Source organism: Barbus barbus, assembly GCF_936440315.1.
Source record: "Barbus barbus genome assembly, chromosome: 13".
Lineage (NCBI taxonomy): Eukaryota > Metazoa > Chordata > Actinopteri > Cypriniformes > Cyprinidae > Barbus > Barbus barbus.
Genome location: NC_136741.1, coordinates 14,519,113 through 14,543,124, shown reverse-complemented (window position 1 = coordinate 14,543,124; position 24,012 = coordinate 14,519,113). Strand labels below are relative to the sequence as shown.

The following is a 24,012-nucleotide window of genomic DNA, read 5'->3' as shown; positions in this document are numbered from 1 at the left end:
CATTGCTAACAAGCAAAACAACTGGCCAAGTAATTGTTTATAACAATGTAGACCATGAACAATGACAACTGAATAAAACAACATTGCCAAATAAGACCTTCAACTAACCACAGAGAAGCACAAATACAGACACAAACTTATCATCAGAACTGCAACTCTAGTCATCTATGTCCATCGGAACACAAAGTTCACCCATGAGGGGTGAAAGCCTAGCTCTCCATGCCTGCACCATATGTAGGCCCCTCACCTCTCTCTAGCTGATGCCTTTTCAGCTTTTTAGCTGTGCTCAGAGTCTTTCTGCAACGTTTTACACTCTCAGACTGGATGGATTCAGCTTTTGTGATCCTGAGCATGTCGGTTTCCCTGATGGTGGTGACGGTAACGGCAGTGCTTTCCAGCCAAAGCTTATCCATAATGGCAAGCATGGCAGAGGCCCCCTCATTAAAAGTTGAAATGGCCATACTTGCAGCTGCCTCAACTCTACTCTTACCTACAAACACTGTTTTTGGACAGCGGGCCCAAATGACGGAGTTGAGGCACTCATTCGCATTTTGAGTGCCACCATGCTGCATGCGCTGCAGCAGGCTGTCACTTGACATGCGGTGGTATACAGGTATCAGCTTCTGGCCCACCTCCCGAGACAAAAAGTTTCCTGCATGGAGCCTGTGGCTCTCTGGAGTTTCTCCATTTTCCTCCGCTCTCCTATACCAACACCTGGACAGGTTGCACCTGGTGTGCAAGGGGACTTCGTCACAGGACATGCTATGGAGGAGACCAGCCCATATCTCATTTTTCATTTTCTCTATGGAACCCTGGTTATTTAAAATTGCCCCCCTGTAATAATTTTGTAATGTTTTACATTTTTTGGCCGTTAATTTTCCCAGACCCTCCCCCCCCAATTTGCGTTCAGCACTTAATTTTCATAGTGCTGTGCCCATACGCTTATGGGCATGGTTGATACATTCTAATTTTACTACCTCATGCCCAGGGTATGGGTTGAGGGATACCACCTCCCTGAATGCAGCACTGTCCCCATCTGACAGCATCTGAATGCATCTCAGCTGGTGGCGACTCACAGACCTGGCCCACATCCTCTTCGCTGCCTCCTGCTCCATTGCCTTGCTTGAGCCCCTCAAATTTTGTGCACAGTCATGCGTTTCTCTCCAGCTGTCAATTTCCTCATCTGTAATCTTTCCCTCATGCCTGGCAGCTTCTTTAAGGGCACAAGCATGGCAATAGGAGGATATAACCTCAAAGTCGATCACCAGTCCCGTAAAAATATCGATGCACACCCCTATCCCATAGTGTGATGTGAACCCTCTTTTCTGCCAAGTGCCATCAAAAGACACACTGATATTTATCACCGCATCTGCATCCTCTCTCAGCAACTCTGCCACATCTGCATCAATATCTGCATAGGCCTGCCTGACCTGCTCCCTGGTCCTGTGAAGTGACTCAAGACCTCTCTCAATTTATGCCGCTAAAATGAAATGTGTATTGTATCAATAACTGTTCATTTGTTTTGTTTTTATAGATACAGCACACAGAAATCTGTACTGTAAAAGTAAAACTGACCACCACAACATAATGAATGAGATGGCACTTTATTCTATTCTTATAAATCTTATAAATAAATATTTAATCCATACAAACAAATATTGTTACAGTAATGTTATAATATGTTAGAAGGTGGTAACAGCCACACGTATTGGGCTATTTCTGACATTAGAAATTCTAAACGTCCCATCGACAGCTTACGTTCAGATGCGCTTCCCGAGGCGGGCATTTCACTGGGTAATCCATCACTAATTTTCCTTTTCCCCCTTGCAAGTGACTACTGCTGTACTCTTTTCGATGATTGACGCGAAGTCATTTTCATTAATTCACTCAAAAGATCCCGCGGAAAGCTTAACCAAACAAGGAAGCGTCAACGCATACCATGTCATGTGACGATTCTGAACGAATCACGTTGTCAGAAATTGTCTTCAGCCAATGAGATCGCGCATTTAGAGTTAAATCCCCTCTTTTACTTTCACGATTGGTTGCTAATAAAAAGGAAATGACCATATTTGGATCCGACAGCATTGTAGAGAAGAGAGAGAGCTTTCCAGCAGTATATGTGATGACTGGGTGCAGGCAGAGATCGTGGAGCAGCATGTTGATTAAGAACGCCAACTTTTGTTGAATTTATGAGAAATCTACAGACGCAAACAGACAAAGTGCAGTAAAATAAAGACCTAAATGTGTATTTCGGACTTTTTTTCACCACAAGTCTGAAAGAAGACATGTTATTGAAGACAAATATCCAAAAATCTCAAAATTGACCAATAAAAAAAAAACGATGTTTTTGCCTGCCGTGTCTCGCCTTAAAAGCAGTTTTCCACTCACCCCCCCTTCCTTATGAGATCCAAATGATAGGCGTTACGTAAATCTAATTTGGTGAAGATGGATGCTCCCTGCAAACTCTTCGAACGCAGAAGACATCAGTGGCAAAGGATAAGTATTCTTTACCGTGATGTTGTTCAAGCCCCGGTAATCAATACAAGGTCGCAGAGAGCCATCCTTCTTCGCAACAAAGAAAAAACCTGCCCCCGCTGGAGAAGAAGCGCAAATGATCCCCGCTGCTAGAGAATCAGAAATATATTTCTCTATGGCCTCCCTTTCAGGAACCGAAAGCGAGTATAACCTGCCCTTAGGCGGAGACGTACCTGGAACTAGATCTATGGCACAGTCATAGGGACGATGTGGAGGAAGAGAAGCAGCCCTGGACTTACTAAACACTTCCTTCAGGTCAAGATACTCCTCGGGCACATTTGCCAGATTCACCGCCTCATCCCGCAACGAAACAAAAGACACAGGAGAACAGGCAGTCACAAGACAAGCATAACAGTTCTCGCTCCACGCAGAGACAGAACTCTGGCTCCAATTCACTGTAGGGTTGTGTCGGATGAGCCAGGGATGTCCCAGCACCACTGGAGCCATAGGTGAGTCAGTCAATAAAAACTCAATAGTCTTTGTATGATTACCTGACGTGACGAGTGTAACTGGTATACTGGAGTGAGTGATGTTGGGAAGAGATTGTCCATTAGTGCACTGACAGAGATCTTGTGACGGAGCGAGATTGTAGGAATATGAAGCCGATGCACCAGAGTTCGGTCCATAAGGTTTCCTTCTGCCCCCGAATCCAGCAAAGCCGAACCGTCATGTCTTCCGACCGCCCATTGCAGTCTTATCGGGAGGAGCGTGGTGGTTGAGGATTGATTCAACGATACTCCACCTGACAGTAACCTCAATTCTACTGTCAGGCTTGCGCTTTTACTGGGCATTCTGCCAGGAAGTGCACCAACGCACCACAGTATAAACACAATCCTCTAGCTCGTCGACGCTCTCTCTCCTCCCAAGAAAGCCGAGCTCTACCAACCTGCATGGGTTCGCTGTTGGAAAATTGGTTGACCGTACGTCCAGACTCGACAGGAGAATATTCAGGAAATACTGGCAACAGCTGATGATGAGATCGCTGGTCACGTTGCTGTAACCGTGAATCTACACGGAGAGCTAAGTCAATCAGTCCATCCAAGCTGTTAGGCAATCCCATGACGAATATCTCCCTCTGGACCCAGTCAGCCAACCCATGCAGGATCTATGCAGCCATAGATCTGCGCCTCCTCGTTCCACTTGCACTCGGACGCCAGTCGCGCATCACGCCCAACTACCGCGCGATCGAAGACTCTCATCATCTCCTCAGAAAGTGCGTGGAACGAGGAACAGCGAGAATGATGATTCTCCCACAACGCCGTCCCCCATAAAGCCGCCTTCCCAGACAGCAGGGTGAAAACTAATGCCACCTTGGACTCCTCTGTGGCAAAAGTCAGCGGTTGCAGGGAGAAAAACATTGAACATTTTACAAGAACAGCTCGACACAGGTTAGGCTCACCGTTGTATGCCTCCGGTGTTGGCAGCCGCGGCTCGCATTGAGTCACGCTGTTAAGAGGAACTGGGGGAGCAGACGGGGGAAGTGGCGCAGCGGGCATCCTCAGCTGTTGCTCTCTCCCCTCCCTCCAGGACATTTACAGCACCTGTCTCACCCGCAAAGCCCTCCGCATTGCAGGTGATCCCACCCACCCGACACACAGCTTCTTCAGTCTGCTGCCATCAGGGAGGAGACTGCGGTGTCTCCAGGCGAGGACCAGCAGACTGAAGGACAGCTTCATACATCAGGCTGTCAGGAAGCTGAACTCCCTCCCATCGTTGCCCCCGCTCCCCTCTTTTTACCCCATACAACACTGAACTCTGACACTATGAGACCCCACACCCCCAGGACCTGCCACCCCCACTAACTTACAAACTGTGACCAGCACCTGTTACTTGTGCAGCATTGGACTGATCACTACCTCATCCAGCATTGACTGCAAACTACCTCCTCGGATAGTCTCAAAAAAGACTGTTCTCCTGTCAGTTTAACAGACTGACAAGCTCTTTTTGCACTACACATATATCTGCACAGTTTTTGTTTTATTTAACTGCCATGCGCCTTATGCCACTTTATCTATTTCTTTATTTTTTTCTACAATGTCCTTATTTGTATAGCTGTATAGTTGTATGTACATATGTTTAAACTGTATTATCTGTATTTGAACGTGTTTAATGTTAACTGTATCCACCAAGGGTCTGAGAGTAACGCAATTTCAATTCTCTGTATGTATGTGCCGTACATGTGGAAGAATTGACAATAACGCAGACTTGACTTGACTTGAAATAGACCCAATAATGAGCCACAGCTGGGGCAGATCAGCCAGTGATCACGAGCTTGGACACACCCACTCACGCCACACACCACAACTGACAAGCAAGGATGAGACCGTGATTCTATGAACCGTGACAGGATGTCTGTGCTGAAAATAATGACAAAGACATAATTTAAATATGCACCGAGGAGTGCAATACCAGAACAGATAGAGCCTGGTTAAACTGGATTGTGACTAATTAATGAATAATAGTTTTATTTATTTATTTGTATATATTTTATTTTATTTTTTAATCAATATTCAGTGGATTCAGTTTTTAGATTTATATTATGTTGCAAAATGTGTATTTCTTCCCCACATCAATCTACATTCCATCACTCCATAATGTATAATATATAACATAATGACAAGGCAAAAACCAGGGGTGAGTTTCCCAAAAGCAAATATAGTCGCAAGTTCCATCGTTACCGACAGAGTCCAACAGAACTTGCGACCATAGTTGGCGTTTGGGAAATACAAACCATATCTGTAATAACACTGAAATATCATATTGCATGCGTATTCAGACTCAGTATTTAGTTGAAGCACATTTGGCAGCAATTACAGCCTCTAATATCACTGTATATCAATGTATATAGATTAATATGCTTATTCTACACTATACTATACAATTTTAATAAAAAAAAGAAAAATAAAAACAATTATTTAATAAAAGTTCATATAAATAAATATAAACTATTTTAGTGTAAAATTTGTTTGTATTAAAATAAAAGCCCTATTTTTAATTTAAAATATTATATAATGGTTATATATCCATATATAATACAAATTATGTCCAAATGAAGTTCTTAGCAATGCAAATTACTAACCAAAAATTAAGTTTTGATATAATTACGGTAGGACATTTACAAATTATCTTCATGGGACATGATATTTAGTTAATATCCTAATGATTTTTTTGCTTAAAAGAAAAATCGATAATTTTGACCCATATGTATTTTTGGTTATTGTTTCAAATATATCCATGCGACTTATGACTGGTTTTGTGGTCCAGGGTCATTTGATTATATATTTATATTTCAGATGTACAAAACGTTATTTAACTCCATCCAAGAATTCTGAGAGTACGAAAAAAAAAAATGCAGCAACGGCTCCAAACCAGCAGAAGTTTGAGTACATACGGTGTTTAAAAAGTCTCCCTGGTCTCCATCACAGCAGAGTTGACTGACACTCCTCTGTCTGTCTCAGCATTTACAACCATCACACTCTGTCTCCTTCATTACCTCTATCTGCCTCTCAGTTTGTCTCTATCACTCTGTTTGAATTAAACACATTCTTCTCTCACTCTCTGTATTTCACAAATTGCAGTGATGCTTGTATACGAATTAGTTAGAATAATTAAAATTAAATTAAAATTGATTTTAAGGGCCTCTGTATTGAATTCCGAATTAAAAATACATTTTCACATGTGATGAGCGCTTCAGTTTGTTCGCTTTCCACTGCCCTATTCAGCTGCACTAAATGTGAATAGAACATTTGCTGTATGTTTGAAAACAAATGCCCAGCACTTTTTTCTATATGCTATGGTGAATTCTCAAGCCAATGCTGCATGTCACAGTAAAACTGCAGATACAGAACAGAATGAAGTGCAGAGGTGGTACAACATCGCAGGTTAAATGAGAGGAGGACTGTGGGTAATTCACTCATGAACATATCAGGTCACCTTCACCAATTATTTCCTCTCCCCAAACAATGCAGTTATCCTCCCTCACTCTCTCTCTCTCTCTCTCTCTGTCTCTCTTCCACCCCACAGTTCAGGATGCATTCTCTTATTACCATCATTATGGCAAGCCCCGGGGCCCTTCTCACACGTTGCAAAATAGACTCATCTAAGCAGCTCCAGAAAACAATGGAGCAGCATTGAAAAATAAACAAGTTGCGAGTCAATCGGCATACAGCTGACAAACATGTCTACAGCGATCCATGGCTCCTATAATTAACTGTCAACTGTCTCAGTCTCTGTATGTGTAGCCTCATAATACAAGGTTAGCAATGAACTAACTGGATGAAGTCAGTCTCCAAACACCTTGTGACAGGGAACAAAACTTCCCGATGAATGTCAGTGCTGTTACTCTGTTTGTATTACACGAGCAGAGAGGGAGAAAGAGATATGCTACCATGTTGAACACTCCGTTTTGATGTTCCTTTCCATACTTTATGTGCCCAGCTGAAAGAACCGCGATACGTTTTGTCAAAAGTGTCGAATATTCATGACTGCAAAGAGACAACTCTTTCAAGCATTTTGGTGTTTCTTTTAGGCCAGTGACAATTTGTTACCAATGGAAAGGGAAAAACAAACAGTGTAAGTTTCTAAGTAGATACAGCTAGAGCTTTCTGTGGTTGGAAGGTTTTGGACTACCCAAGCAAACTGTCAAAAGACGTCACCCCCTCCTTAAGCTTACGCATAAACATATTTTCCACTTGCAGGGTAGGTGTCGTTTTGACAGTAGAGAGTTTTTAGATTTTCAGCCACTGAACAATTAAAAAAATAATTAAACAAATAAATAATTTAAGAAGCTGTAAGTTAGCCTGTTAATTTCTGATTAACTATGCAGAATGTATATAGTTTTATAACTACTTTTAAAACTAAAAATGTTAAATAAATTAATCATCAACTGAACTATCTTGAATAACCTAAACTGAAACATCTCCATTGGGCAGATATTACAATATCGGCAGATATTGATTTTATAAATTAATTTTAAAACTAATAAATGTTAAACCGATTATTCATCAAATAAATTATCTTTAGCTTGAAACATCTTAGAATTATCTTCAGTTGGCTACTATTTTATTGACATTTGCATTTAAATGCTGTTCATTTAAAAACATAATTTACATATTGATTTTAAAGTTTTTAAATGATAAACAAGTCTATGTCATATTTATATTATGTTCCCTGCATTGATTTGACAAAAAAGTTCTGATTCTTTTAACGTTCAACATTCTACAATTATATGTCATTCTGTTGCATACTGTATGTATTTTCACTGTGTGATGGTATATTTTCATTCTTTCAAATATATGAACTACTGAAGACCAGTAGCCCAACAGTCTGCAATCGTTTGTGTTATCGATTTGGTCAAATCGAAAGGAAGCACCTTGAGATTGAAACTTGCAAAAACAGTCTCAGATGTGCCCTATTCGCCATTAAAACCCCAAAACGGCCCAATCGAGGGAAACTTTCGATTCAATTATCAGTGATGTTGTTAATGGCCCCATTAGAGAAAGAATAATGGCAAATTAGGCGACCGTGGGTGAGGAATTGCTTGTGTGACAGCCCATCTGGCGAGAGCAGGAGGCAAAAAAGCACAAAAAGAAAAAAAACACCATGGCCAGCAAAACCTCCCAAACACGGGTCCGGACCTCCACCATATGGCTACATTCATCTTGTGTCTAAAAATGTGCCATCTCTGTCAAAATTCCCTCTCTGTGCTGACACAAAATCAGCCTCTGAAAAATGCCTCTTATACATCTTAAAAGTGAAATGTACCCTTTTCAAAGGCCTACTATTTGCGACTCTCACAGTGGTGACATCAGACAATGACATTTTGGTCAAACAGCATGTTCGTTTCATAATAAATGACTTTAGAGGTCACTCTGTTAGAAAAAAAGTTGAGCTTTCAATTTACAAGAGAACTTTTTCTTGCAACACAGATTTAGCAATCCTGTTCATTTATTTCAAATCTTGGAGAATAAAACCACAGCGTCATGGATCAAGAACAACGCGAGTTGCAAAATGTAGACAACACATTGCCAAAGAATGTAATTTCCAGTTACGCTTTCAATAGGGAACAACCTACACAGGAAGAACATTGTAACAAAAATGGTGGAGCATCATTGAGTGATAGTCCCAGGACATTAGTTCAGGAAGCTCTGAGCCAGAGCACAAGAGATATATTTGCAAACAATAAAATATTTGACCCCAGGGCAAAGAGAACGTAAAATCTCAAAAGGAAGGTTGTTGCTCAAGTGAGTTCTGTTTGAGTAATCTATGATAAAAACATAATTTCACATCACATTCAAGTCAAATTTGAGGTGAGGAAAATACACAAGATTCTGAAAGTTCCAGCTAGTTTACTTCACCTTAAAAGAAAACATATTTAAATGAGGAGAATCAAATACAGGCTCTTGAATAAAAATAAATAAATAGACAAAATGATATGGATGCATCTGTAATTTCCCCTTGCATGAGTGGAAGAGTCTCAGTCATCTTTCAATGTTTCTCTTAATTAAGGCTTTCATTACAATGTTTAGCAGTCAAGCTAATAATTAGAGAATTGATTTGATTTGCAATTGATATGGTTTTCACTGGCTATGGATTAGCAGGCTTAGATAAGCTAGCGCAATCAGTCTAAGCATTAACATTAATGATATTCATGATGTTCGAAATTTCATCATATTTCACACCCCAAAGCTGTGATTTTTGAGCATGTGGGGATCTATTACACATAATAATTTGGTTTTGTAGTTATAGAAGCTTTCTGCTGGTGCCAAGACAACCTTTTCTGCTTCACCTAGTGATTTGTAAAATAAAATGTTTTCACTCTTTGTACATATTACACTTTAAAAAAATATTATTAAACACAAATATAATTAGACGTTTGCTACCATGAGCATAGCTATCACTGACAGAAGGAAATGCAAAATAATTAAATTTGACACCTTGTGAAAAGTTATTTTAAATGGAAATCCTAATGAAGGTATGAAATTTTCATAATTTTGTATTGTGAGCGGTGCAGTATTATTGCAGCATTATTTATATACAATCCTTTTTTTTCAGCTGCCTACACACATTTTCAAAACTTTGCCTCTTTTTTTTTAAACTTTACACACAAATCCAAGAATTGCACACAAAAAAAGCAAAATGCCTCACACCTCTTGCAAAATGAATCACTTCATTCAAAATATCACAAACACATCTCAAAAGCAAACATTTCCAAACACCTTTGCCATAATATTAATTCATGTTAGATTTTTTGCGTTACATAGAGAATTGTGTGTTATGTTTTGCAGTTTTGGTGTGTGGTTCTGGTGCTTGAGTTTCTGGTTTCAGAAATTGTGTGACAGGTAAAGATTTTGTGCGTAGGCAGTTAATTTTTTTTTTTTATATACATTTATTCAGTTTTCATTTTAGTTCAAGTTTTAGGTATTTTGTTTTCTAGTCATATATCTTTTTTTTTTTAATATTTTTAACAATATATTTCTAATTGTAAAATATTTTATATAGATTAATTCATTTCAGTTTTAGTTTTGCATTTTCAGTACTTCAACTTAAATTTCTTTATTTCAGTTAGCTACCAAATCAACATTTTATTTACCTCTGTCTCCCTGTCTCTCTGTCAAGTTAAATTCTTCAACCAATATTTTTACCTTGTTATTTCAGGTTTATTTCAATTACTGAAAACATTTTTTATGTATATTTTAAGTTTCAGCTAATGACAAAAACACAAAAATGTTGGTCTCTTCACACCCTAGAAAATGAAAAGTAGTCCAGGCACAAGGCACAAGTATGTGCTAAGTTTGCTGAATGACACAGGATGCTTGTTCACACTATGTACATCTGCACTTTTGTTTAGCAGTGAGGTCATTGCATTTCCTGCAAATGCCTCTGTGTTTTGACTTTGGACATATATTCGTACAGAGAATTCAGTGGTGCTGTTTTACCTGCAAGTTGAATTAACATGATGTTCTGCCCAGAATGCTCATTTAAACTCATATAAAGTTTAAATCTTAGTTTTTCCCAGAACAGACAGTAAAACTTTAGAACAGATGGGAAAAAGTAAAAAACTAATGAACCATGAAGACTCTACATACCTGTGATATTAACACTGACAGTATTAGTATGCGTGTTATTTGAGAGAATCTCATATCCTTTCTCCATCATTCTTCTCAGTGAAGTTGTTGTTTCTTGTGACTCCTCCCAAGAACTTTTGAATTTCCTAACAGTTTCACTTTCTCTCTTCCTTTCTGAAATGCCCCTTCCTCCCTCACGCGGCAGATTACATCCAGACGCTCTGTCCAGGACAAACACAGACAGTGGAATCCCACTGAGGTGTCTTTTAACAGCTTCTTCTTCAGTTCAGCTCTGGACCAAAACCTGCCCAGCTGTTCTCCTCTGTTTTGGTTTATTCAGGAAGTTGCCCAAACAGGAGCCAATCCCAGCACTGCTCTCTCTTTAAATGATCCCGCCTACTTTTCTTTTCAATCTGCATTTGTTTTTAAATTCCACTGCATACATTGGTTTTTACCTTGTCTGACATTCCCCTGTCCTGCTATTGTCAGGTAAAAAAGAGGCTTGTTGTGGTTTGGCAAAGAGGATGCCATGGTGTTTTTATACTTGCACCACTACTGTTTATCAGAACCCATGTGGTTTTCTGGTAAATTAACATTTCTGACTAACTTTTTGAATGATTCATGACCTATATGGCAGATCTAGTTGTTTATTATATGTTAAATGTGATGCAAAGCCCAATGAGTACCTGAGAACATCTTTATATAATTTTATTTATATTACAAGTAAAAAGCCTCCCCTCTTTAAAATTAATAAATCATTAACTAATATATCAGATTGATTTTGCCTTGTTAGCCAAATATTACAATCAAAGTGAATCAAATGAATACATAATACATAATATTTACAATACAATAATAAATAAAAACCTCACATGAGGACCAAAAGAGTTTAATGTTGAGACTTACTGAAGAGCCTCTTGATAAACATTAGGTTTTGACTGATGGTGCCTCTCCTCCAATTTCAAGGTTATGTGACAGATTACATCTCCCAAAACATGAGCTGAAATGTGATTTAGGTGGACAGGTTCAGGATGTGTGCTTTAGTGTGGACATCTGAAACAGTCGTTCACATGGACGCTGAGTTAAGATACAGTATAAATAGCAAACAGGTATATGTTTGATACATTAAAAACAGGCTATTTGTTTTAATTTAACACTGGAAATGCATTGTAAATGATCTGACAAAAAACAATGATGAAAAGCAGAGAAAATGAGTTTATAATTTATCTTCAAGCAACGCATATTTTTATCTGTACATGCCTAATTTACGTATAGTCATTTGTTTGCATTCAGAAAAAAAAAACATTCATCACTTGTGATGGCTTCAGTAAATGAACAGTAAATTATGTGATATTTATGGATTTGTTTGCTGCATACTGCTTTGCTGATGCCTGCAGGATATCATCCCAGTGTATTCACTGAAAGTGCAGTAAGTCTGTGGTCTGTGATCATATTTAAATAAGTCTAAAGATGCCCCAAATAGTTTGATGACCACTCGACAGAGATTGTATACTGATGCCAAAGGAAACGTTTTTTAGCTCCACAACATCCTGTTCTCTACATTTTAAAATAAAATGCAACTACAGTATAATGAAACTCTACTGCAAAATAAAGAGCTGTTTTAATCAGCATAAAGCCATTTAACCAACCCAGGGACCTTACACGACCAAAATAATTTTTTGATAAGAAGAGGGTTCTTTGCTAAAGTCAAAGCAGAATCCCAGTAAAAGTGATTTGTCTGAAAGATAAATGTATTCTGTGACTTACATACAGGCATGCAAATATTTACATATTTAATTGCTCATATTCTATTGGAATATTTGTCCAAATAGCAACACCAATTATTCATTTTGAAGGATTTCACTCAATTTCCCTCTAGTTTACAGGGAAAGCAAAGTTTTTTTTTTTTTATTAACTCTACATCTAATTCATAAAATTGCAATAAATATTAAATGAAAAATAACACTTTTTACTCTATAAATCACTCATTAACAAACAGACATGTGATATTCATTTGATATATTGATAACAGACAAACCCTTTGATATTCAACATAATACAATGTCATAGAAATTGTGGTGCAAAGCTATCCAAGTCAGACACTTTCCCCTGTCCTAACCTGCTTCAAATAACTGGGGTCAGAGTGGTGCTTAAACCTTAGTTAAAAATTTGCTCTAAAGACAGAAGGAACTACATTACCATGAACTACTTTAGCTAATGCATTGGTTTAGCCAATAAAACCCTCTTCTGTTTATTTTAAGTGAATTTGAGTACAAAGCAATGGCAGTTATGATGTCCAAAACTTTTCAAGTCAAATCTGTGTAAGCATTTTTCCTTCAAGTGTAAGAGAAGATTATTCTGTCATAAGATAATTTGTCATTTTTATGTTTAAACACACTGATTCCTGTTCCCTTGGAGAAATAACTTCAGAATGGATCAAACAACAGACCGAGAGACAAAATGGAGGCAGTGTTTCTGTGCCCATTAGTTTACTTTACCATCTGTGGAATGTCTGCAGGCTTGCAACACAAAGCCACTGCCAACGCCTAAACTGCTTCGCTTACATAATCATTCTCCTGTGATGTAAGAATAACTAATCCAGCCTGTTGTGAAGCTTTCAAAATGCAAAAAAAGTGAGGCACTGAAGCTGCAGTGGGTGGACTTCATCCAAGAAGAGATGGCACACCAACTCTTCCAAAGAAGGTGAGGGAAGAGTGAGTTTGAGGAAAATTTTTCCAACCCGCAGCAATTTGCTTGATCGAGGGTTGAGAACGGCCTTCCCTTTGGATAATTAAATGGCGAGTCTCCTTGGTTTTCATGAAGTACACTCTTATTAAAACAAGCATCTCCAGTCATTCCGCTAGATAAATGACTTAACGCCAAGTGCCATGAAGCCCATTAAATCGCTTCTTTAGAGATGGATCACATCCAAACTCACAATCAAAGGATTTGACCAGGATTATCTCCGATTAGAAACACCCATAGACAAATGAGGAGATGACAGGATATCATACACTGAAATGATAAATTAGCAGTTACATACCAGCACCGGTTTTGTAATGCCTATTAGGGAGGAAAATTGGAAGAAAATATTTAGCAAAGTTGTGTTTCTCTGGAACACACAAAATGAGATTCAGCATGTTTATACCTCTCTGAAAGCTTTTAGCCTCTTTCTCTTTGTACATAAAGACCTCATTTCTTGCACCGCCGAAATGGACCGAGAAAGGCAACAAAACAAGACAACCCCCCTGAAGAGGTCAGCTAGCATTAGCCCTACTCCTTTTTAGAGTGATGTATGCATTAAACATTGTTTCCCAAGTCAACAAAGATGTCCATGAAAACCTAAAAGAAGGCAAATGGTGATAAGCAAATCGGCTGGTACCTTTTATCAAATATATAAAGATTCATTATGTATCTCTCCTTTGAAGTTCCTGTTTCAGCCATAAGAGCTGATGAACATAAAAGTAAGAGGATCTTCAGTCAGTACAGATCATGATAAAATGATGACCACCTTCATCGCTGTCTTGAGTCTTCCAGTTCTCCAATAGCTATTACACATTCAGATTAAATAAAGGGATAAAAAAAAAAACTGTGGGATTTTTATCATTATAGGCAGCTGGCAGGGCTTGAATTGAGGGGGGACGCGGGGGGATGGCATCCCCCTGGTGAAAAAAATGACAAAAAGCCTCCCCTCTGTAAAACCACAATCCCCCCTAACCATCCCCTTTGCATTGTTAATTTTGTGTATTACATAAAAAGGATCATGCACGTTAAATGTTAATATTCTCTACTTATGATCATTCACGAACTAAATAATGGCAATTGGCAATTTTTACGCATGCTACAATCCTTTCTAATCTGTCTTATTGTCTGACATGTTGGGTTCAAGCAGGTGAAACTGTTAGTAAACCTTTAAAATCTCTTTACAAACAGACTTTAAAAACTCTGGACAAAAAGCCTAAGCAATATCACCACTGTAGGGTCTTGGAGAAATACAATTTTTGGAGCTTTGATCATTTTGGTGTTTTTTCAAATTTGTGTATGGTATATAACATTTTAAAATGGTTTGGCCCATTCAGTACTTTGTGGTTTTGTGCATTTTTGCTCTACAGTCTCGATGAGATCTACTAGATCATCATCAGTTAGCGACTGTGTTGTTCCTTTTCATCATTCTGCTTTTGGGTTATCATCTTTCTCAGTGAAAGCTATTATTCTACCAGAAGACGTAAGGATGTGCACATCTATTTAAATGTTTAAGCTAAAACTAAAATCTTATTTAAAGTCAATTCAAATCTGAAAACACTGATACGGCCTTCATCTAATTGAAAATAATTTTTACTGTTCTTTCTTGGCTCTGATAGGATGTGTATAAGTATCACTGTACTGAATGTGTTTGGTGTCCTGTTTTTTATGTTCATTTGTGTTTGATTACCTGCCAAGGGACTGCGAATGAAAACTAGCCACTGGCTAAATTCAGCACAATGCATGAAATGTAAACATTATGTTAAAATTGTGCATGGTCCCTTTTCAAAAAAAAAACAAAAATGGTTTAAGGGCAAATTTTTAAGTTCTTTAAAAAGAAGACAACAGAAGGTGTGATTTTTTTCTTGATTAGAATTTAAAGACATTCTCCTGACATAATGTATGTGTGACTGTGAGGGACTGAGAGACAATAGGAGATATTATCCAAAGTTTTCGAAAAAAAACAACAAAAAAACGTCTCAAGAGTCCAAAATCATTCACTGCGCGATGCAGCTCATTGGAATACAGTTAACAATGCCCTTATAATTTCAGCAATGAAACAAAAAATACCCATGTATGTGTTTTTACATTTTTATATTCATTGCACAAGCAATACTTTTCTGTATATCAGCACATGTGCGTGGACAATGTTATGCAAATATACACAGGCAAAATTCAGTAATTTCAATTGGAATCCACTGGAATGGAAATTCTGTGTGACGGCGAATCATTTGCCTATGCCAATTTTGCATCGGGTTCAAGTTGGTTATACAAATTTGCTGTGCTGACCAAACAGTAAGCTGCTTGGTTTAAAAGTGACGTCTGCATGAGCTGTGCTTCATACATCAATACATTATTTGAAATGGACAGCTGCCTGCAAAATGTCTCCAAAATGTTATTTCTATATACAAAAAATTCTAAATGCTAAAATGTATGACTCAAAAATATATTTTGTTTTTAATGAATACACATAGACTTACATAATTTGTGTTATAAGGAATGATAAAAGGAATTTATTTGGAATAAATCATGTAAATCATGCAAAGAGGGGCAAAAAATGATTTAGCAAAATGTCACATTTTTTATCTTTACATAACATTTAAGTACATTATTATTCAAAATAACCACTTTAGCTAATGCTGCACCAAATTTCTATTTATTTAATCAATTATTTAATAACCTTTTTTACTAAGCATTTTATATGTGATGCCATTGTGAGTGATGACTAAAAATACTAGGCATTTATTTGGAAGTCTGTCCTAATACATGGACAAGAACGAGCACTGATGTGATCTCTGAGAGTATTTTGATATTTATATGACTAATAATAAATTTGACTCTTAAAGTATGTTTCTGTGCTGTCTAAAAGTATGGGTTACAATGGAAAATGACTGTAGATTATTCACACTAAGAGGATGTTGGACTCTAAAAAGTAGCAGAGGCTCATTCCATTCTAACTGTAGTGTGTCAGGAATGGAGGAGGGACTAAATAAAAAGCTTCTGAGCAGCATAAATATCCCAGGCCTCTTCTGCTTTCACGGATTGATACTAGCTCGCATTAAGTATGTACGTAATCATGTGCTTCTTTACATATTTTAAAGAGTATTATAGCTCTCTTTCCAGCACGTTAAAGCCAAGCTTTGAATTTCTACCCTACAGGGACAAAGGGAAGGCCTGCTTGTCCTGTGGTTTTGTGTGCTTAACAATTGACCCATGTACTTGACAGAGTTTCCAGCTTAGTCGACACCTCTGATTCCCTCTCGAGAGACTTTACTCTCTCATTCAGTCTTAAGACGATGTTGCATTTGCGGTTTAAGATATTCTTTACCTTCAAAAATGGTAATGGAAGATTTCATTGCTATCCTGCAATCTTTTATAAAAATGACAGCTTCCTTCATGTGGGATTAATATTTTAAAGGAATAAATCATGCAGACAGGGATAAGCATTATAGATCTACTCTGATTCATTTATCTTCTTAGGCAAATACTTCAAAAGGAAATATGTGCTGTAGATAAAAGGTGAGAACAGACATTCAGGTGTTGAATCATAGTTTGCAGTTGTGCACATTAATTCAGAAGTCAAGTACAGAGGACCTATATTGGTGTAGGTCAAAAATGTGTTTTTAGTATAAATGAATAGATCAAGTCTGTGTTTCTGTCCTTCATGAGCTCCCAAATCTATGGAAACCTATTTACACTTTATAGAAAGTAAATGAATGAATGTAATTGTAGCTTTATTTTTCTGACTTTATTTCATTTTTGCGACTTTACCATGTGACTTTACATCTCGCAAGTCCAACTTTATTTTTTTATTTAAATTGTGACCTCACAGATCTCTCATGGTGTAACTTTACAGTACAATACATCTCACAATTATGACTTGATATCTCCCTGTTGTTATTTTACATCTCACAATGTGACTTTAAATCTTGCAGTCTAACATTTTAGTTTGTAAATGTAACTTTATTTCTCATATTTGCAACATTTTTTTTTTATTTTTCTGACTACATAACTCACATCTCACATTATATTTTGCAGCTGCAACTTTTTTTAATTGTGACGATATTTCACAATGTGACAAAGACACATTTTGCAATATATATGACAACATTTTGTTATTTCTTGTAATTGTGACTCTATATCGGATTCCCTTGAAGAGATGGTCAGCGATCTTCGAACAGTTCTCTCTCCGGTCACACACCCTCAGTCTGCCTCTGCCAGTCCCATGGCCATCCCTGCAAACTAGTCGGGTGAGGCAGTTGAATGTAGCAGTTTTTTACTCCAAGTTTCACTCTACATTGAGATGCAATCCCATACATTTTCCAGCGAATGGGCTAAAGTTGCCTTCCTGATCTCCCTGCTAACCGGATGGGCTTTGCTCTGGGCACGAGACATCTGGAACTCACAGATCACTATAATTAACTATTTCGATGCTTTCTTTTTCCACTTCAAGGAAGTCTTCGACCAATCCACCGGTTCACTCTCCATTGCCGACCAACTCATCCGCCTCCGTCAGGGAGGCCAGTGACTATACTCTGCAGTTCTGGACTCTGGCGGCCTTGTGTGGATGGAACGAGGCAGCGCTACTCACTGCTTACCGTCAGGGCTTGGATCCACAGATCAGAGCCCAGATGGCGATCTATGATTACACTGTCAGTCTGTAGAGCTTTATGCAGAAGGCCGTTAAGATCTCCCAACGTCTCACGGCTTGTCAGCCGGACATAACCACTCATTCTCTGTCCTCACCAGCTGCATGTCCTCCGGTACCAGAAGCTATGCAAATGGATAATAATCGCCTCTCATGCACTGAGCGTGCTCGACGTCTCGCCACAGAGCTGTGCCTCTACTGCGGAGTTCCGGGGCACTTCAATCAGGTGTGCCCCTCTCGCCCCCAACGCCCAGGGATGAGTACCCTCCAATTGGAGCCTGCTATCTCTACCCTACCATTGCTAATGGTGCAACTGCTCACCCTACGTCATTTCATTTTAGTACCCGCCCTCGTGGACTCAGGATCCTCAGACAATTTCATCTCACAAGCCCTCCTAAAACAGCTTAATTTACCCTGCCAGAGACAGGCCGAGCTGAAGATCGAGCCATACAGGGAAAACCGCTCGGGCGTGGGCACATCAAGTTCCGGTCTCCGCCGATCACTCTGCAAGTAGTCTGTCTTCATCAGGAGAGGATTTTTTTTCTGATACTGGAGGGACCCACCATCGATATAATCCTGGGACGCCCCTGGCTATCTCAACATTTCCCCGAAGTCAGGTGGGATACCAGCGAGATCCTCCGATGGAGTAAAACCTGCATCCAAAACTGTCTCTCCAATGTCCCTGTGCCCCTGGTTAGTAACCTGAAGCTCCAAGTTCATTCCACCCTAGTGGAGAGCCCCGAACCTTGTGAGGTTCCGACGATCCCATCTGACTACCTGGCGTTCCAGGATGTGTTCAGCAAACAGGCAGCCACGAAGTTACCACTGTACCGGTCATGGGATTGTGCCATCAACCTGCTGTCTGGAGCTATACTCCCCAAGGGTCGAGTATACCCGCCTGTCCATCCCGGAGTGCAAGGCGATGGAGGATTACATCAAGGAAGCTCTCCAACAACAGTTCATTTGCCCTTCCACCTCTCCGGCGGCCTCGAGCTTCTTCTTCATGGGCAAGAATGACGGAGGCTTGTGGCCCTGCATCGACTGCCGGACCCTCAATGATCACACTGTGGAAGACTCGTCGTTCATTACCCCCTCAGGCCACTATGAATGTCGGGTCATGCCATATGGCCTTTCCAACTTTCTACCGGAGGTTCATTCTGAACTTCAGTTTCCTCTCAGCCCCCCTCACTTCCATGCTCCGTCAGAAACCCAAGTCTCTGTCCTGGAACTCCGAAGCTCGAGCCGCCTACAAGAAGCTCCAGGAGGCCTTCTGCACTGCTCCCATCCTCTCACATCCCGAACCCCAACTCCCATTCATAGTGGAAGTGGATGCCTCCACCACCGGCGTGGGAGCAGTGCTGTCTCAATACCACGGAGAGCCTCCCCAACTCCACCCTTGCGCTTACTTCTCCAGTAAGCTTTCCCCAGTGGAGCAGAACTACGATATTGGAAAACGGGAGCTGCTCGCCATTAAACTGGCGCTGGAGGAATGGAGACACTGGCTGGAGGGAGCTCAACACCCCTTTACGGTCATCACTGACCACAACAACCTGGAATATCTCCAAAGTGCTAAGAGGTTAAACCCCCGGAAGACTCGCTGGGCCCTCTTCTTCACCCGGTTCCAGTCTTCCATTACGTATCGACCCGGAGATAAGAATGTCAAGGCAGATTCCCTCTCACGTATCCATTCCCCAGACGAACCCTCCACACCTGAACCCATACTCCCTTCAGCCGTCTTTGTGATCCCCATCCCGTGGGCCCTGGATGAACAGATCCGCATCACCTCCATCACCGAACCCTCTCCGCTGGGAGGCCCAGAGGGTAAAACCTACGTGGCCACTTCCTTGAGGACTTCCCTTCTGGGCTCCCTGCATGCTTCCCCGGCTCTGGACACCCAGGCAGCCAGCGTACTCTCTCGCTCCTCGATGCTCGGTACTGGTGGCCCAGTATGGCCCGGGATGTCTCCCAGTATGTTCGTGGATGCTCAGTCTGCGCCATTCTCTCAAGCAAACCACCACCGGCCTCACCCCTTTCCAGTGCATACTCGGCTACCAACCCCCTCTGTTTCCTTGGACAGAAGAGCCCTCCAACGTTCCAGCTGGCAGTGCAGCGACACAAGACCTATGCAGATGCCTGTCGGCCTGCCACCCCCATCTATCGTCCTGGACATAAGGTCTGGCTCTCCACCCGGGATCTGCATCTCCGCCTGCCCTGCCGGAAGCTGAGTCCCCGCTATTCCATCGAGAGGCAGATAAATGAGGTCACCTTCCGTCTCCAACTCCCTGCACGGCATCGTATCCATCCAGTATTCCATGTCTCACTTCTCAAGCCTGTCTCTCCCTCTGTCACAGAACCCGACGAGCCTGCAGTACCTCCTCCCCCCGAGATCATCGAAGAGCCCCTAGTCTATAGGGTGCAGGACATCTTGGACTCTCGGCGATGGGGTGGTTGCCTTGAATATCTTATTGACTGGGAGGGATACGGGCCGGGACGATGTGCTGGATCCCTCTCTCCTGGCCGAGTTTCACCAGAACCACCCTGACCGTCCCACACCCAGAGGCCGTGGCCAACTCCATCGCCGTAAAAGGGCATCAGGAGCCGCCCCTGGAGGAGGGAGTACAGTCGGAGAGTCACTGCAGTCTCCACCAATGACACTCACCAGATCCGAATCCCCTGATTTCTGATCACCACCACCTGTCAACACTAATCAGCAGCATTATATCCCTGCACTCCTCCCGTTCACTAACTGTCTGGTCTCAAACTTTTTATGTTGCCTGACCCACTTACCTGTTGTCTACTTACCAGTTGCTCCAGTGTTCCTATTCCTGTTCTCCACCGCTCCAGTTCTCCACCGTCTCCACGCTCCACTGTTACCTCCGCATCAACTGGAAAAGGAAAAAGACATTCACACTCAGATAAGCCCCTAGAGACATTCCTATTCCCCACCTGCTTACCCGGACTTACTGCTCATCTCATTCCCCTCTGCTGTTTTTCTATAAACCTGTTGTTTGTATTGCACTTACCTCTGTGTCCCGTGTCTATCTGCTGACAATATCTGTTGACCTTTATCTCAGTTGAACTTTATATCTTACAATGTGACTTTATTTCCCATAACTGTGACGTTATATATCTTACAGTGCAATTTAATTTCTCACACTGTGTCTTTATTTCTTATTTTAACTTTATCCACATTTACCTTTTCTTCTTTTTTTTCTTTTTTTTTTTTGCTCTGAGGCAAAAACAGGCTTTTAAAGAGAGCTGTTCTTAAACTCGAAATAATAAATGACTGTCTTATAAACAAATCCCAATGGTATGGTGGCACCTTTTTTCTATTTTATCTTTCTAGATCTTATTAAGCAACATCCTTTCTCTGACTATTTCTCATCAAGTGAGTATGAAAAAATTGATTGAGGTGAAGGTGTTGTGCCATATTCGGAATCAAATCCCACTCACACCATCTGAGGTGATGTTTTCCTGGTTATTTGCACTAGAATCTTATATAGTTTGGCTTATGTCACCAACATGAGTGTCAATCTACCAAACAGTGGGTTTGAATGTTCAGTGTCACCTATAAAAATCAAGCCAATTTACCTTTTTTGTTTTGAGGCCAAGTTATAATTAGAAAGAAAGGATATTTACTGCTAAGATGCAGATTTGTATAGGCCTATGGCATGTGTAACAGAAGAATACTGTAGAGTGAAAGTAATTACAAACAGTGTGAATTTCTACATTTAATTTAATAATTGCCGTGGTAGGGAAGACAGATCAATGACGGAGATGCCTTTTACCGCCTGCTTTCTAAAAGGGGTGAAAGTGCAGGAAGATGAAGAAAAAAGAGCCTCACCTTTTTTATCAAATGAATGTCACAAGACATGCCACTCTGTGTTAGCCTCATTAATGTCCTCACTGTTCCTTCAAAATTAATGTTGGCTGCAATGTCCTCTATTAAGAAATTAAATATTTAGACTTCAAGGGAAGACATTTAAATCCTTCTTCCTGGTTCAGAGAGGGCCGGAGTGGCGGCCGTGCACTCTCAGCTGTCTCTTCTGCTTACTGAACGTGAACACTGACCGTTATAAATCAAAAGAACCTTAGCACAGATCGCTCTCTCCTTACCCCTCTCTAAATAGTTTACAGTTCTCCCAACATATATTAGAAAGCACCTAATTAATTGGCACATAAAATTCAAACATAAAGCTGCCTTAACGCTAAAACAAGTCTGTTGGCAGAGTGACTGGATTCATGAAAGGACTGGCGGAGGGAGGCCTGCTGGAGGCCTTTGATCAGGCGGTCTAATGCAGTCCTGACATCTTCACTGCTCCTAAATTTCACCGCTTCGGTTAGCAAGCAGGCTTTCAAGAAATTAGTCCTCGCGGCGGCCTCGCATATCCCAATCACAGACCTGGAGAGCTCTGCTCGAGCATCTTGGATTATTGAGAATTCAGCTGCACGATGAGCATTTGGCGAGCTTTTGTCCTGTTTTTCATCTAACGCCTTCTCACATCTAATAGAGTGTGAAAGTCCTGTTAGGATCTCTACTCTACATGTTGGGATATTTCATCAGCGGTTGCCAACAGCCTGTCGGAGAATGACTAGTACACATAAGAAATAAACAGTGATAAAACAGCATAATAACTGGATAAATAGCTCTCTGTTGATTTCTGGCCCGGCGCAGTACTTTTTCTTTTTAAAATTTGTAACGAGACACAACCTCCTTTATCAAAATGTACCGTTCTAGTGAACATCAGTACCGCGACAAACCCAACCTCCCATAAATCATGCATCAAGCAACACAGCGGAATGAGAGACTAATTGGTCAAGGTGTATTTGCAAGAAAAGCACTTTATCTTCCTAAATCAGAGGGGACCCATCCTTTTATTCTTGCAAAATCCAATCAGATCGATGCACTGAAGTATGTGAAACCAATATTCAATATCCAAAATGTTGAACTTCAGCAGGGAGGGCAACGGGCTGTGCTCTTAGTGAGTGTGAGGACAACAGCAATTATGAAAATTGAAAAGAGAATAAATGAAAAAGCTCTAGTGTGGAACGAGGGGAGAGGAGCTCTGCAGCAGAACAGACCATCGCGTGATTGATTCTGAGCGTGGACGGCCGCAGCCTCGGGTTCATGTGGTAATGATAGCTTTATAATTAAGATTAAAGACCACCGAACATGAGGAAGACACCGCAGAAAGGCAGGGGGCTTCTACTGTGACACTCTGAATAATTAGAGAAAAGAGTCTGAAATATAAATTCATTTATAAATATCAATCTTGATGTTGCAATGATACGCACGATGGTACATGACATGGGAAACAGGTATTTTAAATATTTAATTATATAAAAATAACATTCTTAAAATGTATTTAAGAATATGTATTTTTATGAATAGTAACAATTTCAGTAAATTATATTACACACTCACATAACCAAAGCAACAACAAATATACAATAATGAACAATAGTAGTATCCAATATTAATACTACTACTAGTAATAATAAACTAAACAACATTAAATATTTTATTACATAAAACTAAAATAGTCAAAATGTTATTAAAAGTTGTGAAATTTTATGAATAGTAACAACATATCTGTAAATAATATTATTACACACTCACACAACAACTATACAATTGTTACAGGGGTGACGAGACGTGAGACGTGCGGATCCATTTGCAAAGCTTTATTATAGGACATGGTCATACAGGCAGGGTCGGGAGACAGCAAACTGGTATGGCAAAGGCAAGAGACAAGAGTAATCCTTGGGAAAGCGTGGGTCGACGATCGGCGTACAATATCCAGACAGGGCAAGGCAGAGAGAATAAACCAGGAACACGAGTAGGGATCAGAACACAGGAAACAGAACTAGGAAAACGCTTTGTAGAGTAGACAGGCTAGCAACTACTCGGAAGTGAGCAAGCGCAAGTCCCAGGCTTAAATAGTGAGTGATGGTGATAGTGAAATGATAATCAGGTGTGGGCGAGATAGTGAACAGCTGTGCATGTCGTCAGTGCAATGG

At 40.3% G+C, this 24,012-nt stretch overlaps 1 protein-coding gene across 1 annotated transcript in view; it reads right to left on the bottom strand.

The window, feature by feature from the left end:
• The window catches only part of LOC306879407 (uncharacterized protein), a 143,145-nt gene extending 132,199 nt beyond the window's left edge, over window positions 1-10,946 (bottom strand). The window contains exon 1 of the mRNA XM_079432337.1: window positions 10,623-10,946. Coding sequence (XP_079288463.1) covers window positions 10,623-10,692 — 70 coding nt within the window. The 5' untranslated portion in view covers window positions 10,693-10,946. The remainder of the gene's footprint in view (window positions 1-10,622) is intronic.
• Window positions 10,947-24,012: the final 13,066 nt, after the last annotated feature.